The sequence below is a fragment of the Pezoporus flaviventris genome, unplaced genomic scaffold (genome assembly GCF_033815535.1).
Source record: "Pezoporus flaviventris isolate CSIRO_AGI_PZ_B2104156 unplaced genomic scaffold, CSIRO_AGI_Pfla_v1 ptg000029l, whole genome shotgun sequence".
In the NCBI taxonomy this organism is placed as follows: domain Eukaryota; kingdom Metazoa; phylum Chordata; class Aves; order Psittaciformes; family Psittacidae; genus Pezoporus; species Pezoporus flaviventris.
Window position 1 is genome coordinate 5,269,464 of NW_026892577.1, and position 6,000 is coordinate 5,275,463.

Genomic DNA, 6,000 nt, shown 5'->3' on the forward strand with positions numbered 1-6,000 from the left:
AGAGAAACTGCTGTTGCAACTTGTCCTCTCTGATGTCCCCATAGGCCAAGTCCTCGGAGGAAATGGGTCACTGGCTGGGCCTCCTCTTGTCGGAGTCAGGTTCGAAAACAGACCCAGAGGAATTCACCTATGATTACGTGGATGCTGACAGGGTTTCCTGCATCGTGAGCGCCGCGAAGAACTCCTTCTTGTACGTCAGTGGGAATGGGGATGCTGGTAGAGGGAAAGCAACTGGAGCAAGGGTTCCTCTGATTGTGGGAGCTTGGCTGCCTCCCACATGGGAAGGGGTGGTAAATTCACAGCTCTGTAGCTGTCTTTGGAAGCCCGGTGAGGGGCAGGACAGCACTTGTCTCACCATGGCACATCTAACCTGAGCTGCAGCTTACCATGGGTCTAGGGCACATGCCTAGGTGGTTCTTGCAAAGGCAGGTTGGTGGGATGGACTTGGTTCATGGACCTGATCTAGTTGAAGATGACCCTGCTCGTTGCAGGGAGTTGGATTAGATGAGCTTTGAAGGTCCCGTCCAACCCAAACCGTTCTATGAGTCTATGTGAGGCCATGGGCACCCAGCCATGTGGTTCACTGTGCCACTGGTACAGGGCTATAGTGCTGCTGCAGTGCTGTGCCTGAGGGTGGGTGAGGAAGAGCCAAGGGGAAATGTGACAGCAGCAGTTCTCACATTGCTGCATGGCTCTACCTTCTTATCTTCTGCATCTGACCATGCAGCCCTGCCCAGGCCCCAGGACCACTATGCTTGGGTGCCCCAAAATGCAGCACACCCTGATGGGATGTCCTGCTTCTTGTTCACAGCTTAATGCAGAGGAAGTACTCTGAGCCCAATGCCTATATCGACAACCTGCCGAAGGGCAAGGTGCAGCAGGAGGAGCTGTACGACGATGTGGATCTGCCAGACCTGCCTGTGGTAAGAGGCATCATCACCCAGTGCTGTGCCATGAGCAAACATCTGGCCGTGGGGGAGTCTCCAGCAGTGAAGGGGGAGGGTTTTCCAACAGCAGCAAAAGGGATTCCTTGGTCCTGGGGAAATCCAGGCTTTTGCAATGGGGCAAAGTGAGTGCTGGAGAGGAGGCACTAAAGAATGGGAGAGAAATTTCCAGCAGGGTGCTGTATGGATTCTCAGGCAGCTGGGGTAAAATCCCACAGCTTCCATCAGCAAACAGCATGGATTATTTGGTGATTGATGGTGGGTTGTTTGGAGCCTGGTCTATCCAAACTCCTTTTGATGCCTGTAAGAACAAGTCCTGTGTAAGGACAAGAAAGACGGACCACCCTGGGGATGGGACTGTTATCCAAGGAAAGAATCTGACAAGGGTTGCAAGATGTACAGCAGCGTGAGATCCTTGGATGGGGCTGCTGGTACCATTGGAAAGTGCTGTAGAAGGAGAGCAAGAAGGACCTTTCTTTCAGTACACCAAAAAGCCCTGTATGGAACGACACAGAGATTGGGTTTTTAATTCCTCTAAGTTTTATGGAAAATACTCCAGATTGCCTGAGATACTACTGCTTTGCAGTGAGATATTTCCTATACTGCAGCAGATGGTCCCATTTCAGGGGAGCATTCTCCTTTTGCAGGAAGAAGTACCCAAGAATGAGAGCAAAGCGGAGGGGGACCAGGACAGAGTATACCTGGATCTCACCCCAGTGAAGTCCTTCCTTCACTGTGCTGGCAAGATGTCATGCCAGCCTTCACCCCTCAGTTCACCGTCTCTAGAAAGGGCTGCCAACAAGGCTGCAGCAGAGAGCACAGCAGAGCCAGCCCCTGTGCCTAAGGAAGCCGAGCCCTGTATTAAGGAGATGGAGACCTCGGAGCAGGTACTGTCCCGGACTGTGCTGTGGTGCAGATTTAACCAGTGAGCCAGTTCTCCCCACCACATCATCCCACTTCATTTCTGCCCCCAGAAACAGCCAGAGAAGCCAGAGCCCGATGAGGCGCTGCCACGGATGCCCACTGTTAAGATCCAGACGCAGCAGCAGAACATCGCCTTCCCCCAGCCAGCCCTCGAGGTGCCGCTGGGCACAGGGACAGCGGGCAGCCCTCAGCTGGTACCCACACACCGGCCCAAGATGCCGCTGCCAGGTGAGTGGGTGACACTGGGGCAGCAGGGGCTTGGAGGGAGGTGGTGCTCTGAGTGAGTTTTGCCCTGTGGTTCCCTTGATGCTGCTATACAGTAGCTTTACAAGGGGATGAGTCTCCTGGTTGGTGACTTCCCAGACCCTCATTCATTTTGTTTCTGAACACCTAAGAAAGCTTTCCTTCCTGATTTTCCCCCTTGTTTTGGTGGGTTGTGTTTGCAGCATCAGCAGTGGAAACCAAGCTGGGCAAGAACAGGACAGAAGCGGAGGTGAAGCGGTTTACAGAGGAGAAGGAGCGGCTGGAGAAGGAGAAGGATGAAATCCGGTTTCAACTCACCCAGCTGCGCAAGGAGAGGCGAGAGCTGAAGGAAATGCTTGGGGGTAACACAGGTAGAGCTGGGCAAGGGGTGATGTGTGGAGAGGGGCATGCAGGGGTAGGACAAGGGGGAATGGGTTTGAACTGACAGAGGGGAGATTTAGATTGGATATTAGGAATAGATTCTTCCCTGCGAGGGTGATCAGGTGCTGGCACAGGTTGCCCAGAGAATATAAGGAAATACAAGGAAAACATACAGGACTTGCCCTGGTCCCTGCTCCCTTCATGAGCTCCCCAAGTTCCCAGCCAGCATCAAGTTACCCCTCCCTCCCTTCACAGACAAGAGCCTGGAGCAGCGGCTGAAGGAGATAGAAGAAGAATGCAAAAGGAAGGAGAGCCGGAGGGTGGACCTGGAGCTGAGCCTGGTGGAAGTGAAGGAGAACCTGAAGAAGGCTGAGTCCGGCCCTGTGACGTTGGGCACTGCGGTGGATACCACACACCTGGAGAACGCAGCCCCACGGGTATGTGGGGGCACCCCTGGGGTGTGCAGTGGCTTTCCAGCAGCCAGGCAGTCCCATTGTCTCAGCCTGCTTAATAATATAATCATTAACAACAGCATTAAATTATTATAATATGTAATCCTACATAAAAGTCTAGATTATATCTTATCTAAGCAAAGTATTATGTAAATTATTAGCTATGTATAGACATAAAATAATAGTATAATAATAACATAATGAGGTAACTGCAGTGATGGGGAAGTGAACGGGGGCTGGGGCTCAAGAGAGCAGTAGTATTTCCACGTGGGACTTTGAACAACACCCTCCAGGGCCATGCAGGTTTGGACCCAGCTCCTTCTGTGCTCAGCTGAGCCGCAGGGTGGTTTGGGGGGAGATTCAGGCAGCTAAGTTCATTCTTGGGAAGTTGTTCCCATGAAACGGAGATGGTCACTGCCTGAGCCCTGCTCTGAATCTCTGCTTGAGTCCTCAACACCCAAACACACCACACACATATTGGTATTTTGAAATTGGGATGTCACTGAAATATATGTTCCTCGGTGCAAGTGGGATGTGGCTGTGAGAAGGAGATGCTGGGGAAAGGCAGCAATCTCTCTTGGTAGGCTGAAGTCATCACCCTTCTGTTCTTTCTGCTGTAGATTCAGGCAAAATGTGCCAGTCCAACCAACAGCGCAGACAACTCACCAGTCAATTCAGCAACAGCCTTAAAAAACAGGCCTTTATCCGTCATGGTGACAGGGAAGGGAACAGTCCTACAGAAAGCTAAGGTACGCGTTAATTTGTACATGCCGCTGCTTTTCCCTCCTGGCAGTGGTGGGATGGGGTGGTGGGGTGTCTCACCCCTGACCAAGCACCACTTGGAGCCTGGTTTTCCTCTGGTCTTTTCACCTGGGTTTGCCTTAGATGTGATTTAAATGAATAAATGTGTGTATTGCTTATAACAGAGAGACAGCCCTGACCTATTCTGCAGCCAAAACCACTTGGGTTGACCATGCACATTACAACTATTGTGGCTTTCCAGATCTGCCTTTTGACTAATTTGCCTTTATTTCTTGGCAGGAATGGGAGAAGAAGGGAACTAGTTAGAAGCACATCTTTTTAGATGGACTAAAGACTGGAATTGCCCATTCCTGGCCAAGGGGATTCAATCATCTTTAGGTGGAGGTTGAGTTGTGCAACACAACCACATACCAAGCGCCTCCTCCACGTCACACCAACTGCTCAACGCAGCAACGGAGCCAACTGCTGCCAATATGAGTTATCCCAAATGATCTTGCTCTTTCCAGACAAGTCCCAATCACGTAGCTAAATCAATAACAACCAGTGGCAATCCTTGCATCAAGTTCCTAACCCAGTTGATGTATACAAGAATGTTACTGTACATAGAGGTGTTCTGTGTATTTCTACTCTGAAGGTTTATCAATGAGTCATTAAGGTTTCTATATTAGTGGCAGTAGTGGGTTCAGAAGGGGCCTCTGCTAGTCTTTATACCCCGGTGGTTTTCAACCTGTTGTGACAAACTGCAGTCAGCTAAAGTCTCCTGTCTTGCTGCCAGTCATCACTCAGCTGCTTTTCATCTAGCCTTCGGTCATTGGCAATACCCACACCTGAGTGATGCTCCAGACATGAATGAGAGGCACACAGCAGCCTGTCCAGGGGATTTCTAAGTGGTGTCCTGATTCACCCCAGCATGTGTTCACTGCTACCAGCCTGCTCCAGCTTTGCCAGAGTGTCAAGGAAGATCCCTGTTCACCTTCTTGTTCTGTAAGATATGGTACAGACTGGTGGCACCAAGAGCTCTGGGCAATGGATATCTGCAAGCAGATTCAGTTAATTCTCTTTCACCTGAGGAGTTTGTTCTGGAAAAGAAATCCTATTTGAAGGTTTGTTAATAATTCACCAAAGGCCCAGGCCTGCTCAGCTGTTGTATGGGAAGCTGGATCCCAGTGTGTCTATCTCTCAGGGCTTGCCCTTTCCCAGGGGAGGGGAGGTAAAGCAGTCCCCATGTTCCTGCCCCATCTATGAGCACCACTCTGCTGATGCTCTCTGGTCTCCACAGAGCCACAGACATACAATCTGCTTTTGAAGACACAGGGATGCCTTCAGGAGCCCCTCCACGCAGGCAGGGCTGACCAGCCTGGCCTATTTGGCTCCAGGGGTGGGCTGCTGGCCATATTGGTGCTGTCACCCTGATTTCCAGCTTATTTAACTTAATATACCATCTGCGGGCTTATGACTGAACACCTTGGTATCCCGCCTAGACGCTTGTTGTGCTATTGCATCATCGGTCGCTTGTGATTGACCCAGGAGATGACAGTCTTGTTCAGAATGCATGGGTAAAGGTCTTCCTGAATCTTCGTTAGCGAAGACAGGCCTTTGTCATAGGAGAAGGAAAACTCCTATCTTCAAACCCAGGCTGATGGAGCTCGCCTAGCCTTGTATGGTCTTCCATCAAGGAGAAGGTGATCTTACAAAACCTACGCCCTGAGGACTTTGCTGTCACCGTCCTAGCTCGCTAGGCCATGGCAGTCAAACCTCAGGTTTAAAGGCCAGTTCTGTGCATGCTGCACCTCACCTAAAAAATCCACTGTGCAGGCTGGAAGGGCTCACTGTCACTTGTCTGTATGGATGAGTGAGGGTCGAAATGGCAGGTGACAAGGTGCATGGGAAGCTGCAGATCCGACCTTGCATGCAGGGGGACCAGCACATGGGTAGCTCGAGATCACTCAGGAGATGACAGTCTTGGTCAGACGCTTCCTGATTGCCTAAGCAGCCTTTTTATTCCAACCAGATTTGCATATCCCACATGCCCTTGGTCATCGCGTTTGTAGTAAGCGTGGTTAAAGCCCTTCCCAAATCTTTGCTCGCAAAGCCAAGCCATCAAACTTCTTAATATATAGCCTTTGGGCCCTGGCCCACAAATCCCACCCATCTTTGCCCTGGCCAAGGTTTCTAATGAAAGACATTGGACATTTGGGACTGCTAAACTTAGAGACAGTGGAAGTTGAAGGAGAGTAGAGAGGCTGTCAGAAATTCATGCACCCTCTCCTCTCTCTAACCTGCTATCATGTCTG

At 50.8% G+C, this 6,000-nt stretch overlaps 1 protein-coding gene across 7 annotated transcripts in view; it reads left to right on the forward strand.

Moving 5' to 3' along the window:
* Window positions 1-5,145, forward strand: part of AFAP1L2 (actin filament associated protein 1 like 2) — a 68,924-nt gene extending 63,779 nt beyond the window's left edge. For 6 of the 7 annotated variants that reach the window (XM_061458677.1, XM_061458678.1, XM_061458681.1 and 3 more), the window contains 8 exons: window positions 45-190; window positions 812-923; window positions 1,592-1,831; window positions 1,919-2,096; window positions 2,315-2,482; window positions 2,748-2,929; window positions 3,565-3,693; window positions 3,986-5,145. In XM_061458677.1, the coding sequence (XP_061314661.1) occupies window positions 45-190; window positions 812-923; window positions 1,592-1,831; window positions 1,919-2,096; window positions 2,315-2,482; window positions 2,748-2,929; window positions 3,565-3,693; window positions 3,986-4,012 (1,182 nt within the window). In that variant the 3' untranslated portion in view covers window positions 4,013-5,145. The remainder of the gene's footprint in view (window positions 1-44; window positions 191-811; window positions 924-1,591; window positions 1,832-1,918; window positions 2,097-2,314; window positions 2,483-2,747; window positions 2,930-3,564; window positions 3,694-3,985) is intronic. The other variant, XM_061458680.1, reaches the window with a different exon arrangement.
* Window positions 5,146-6,000: the final 855 nt, after the last annotated feature.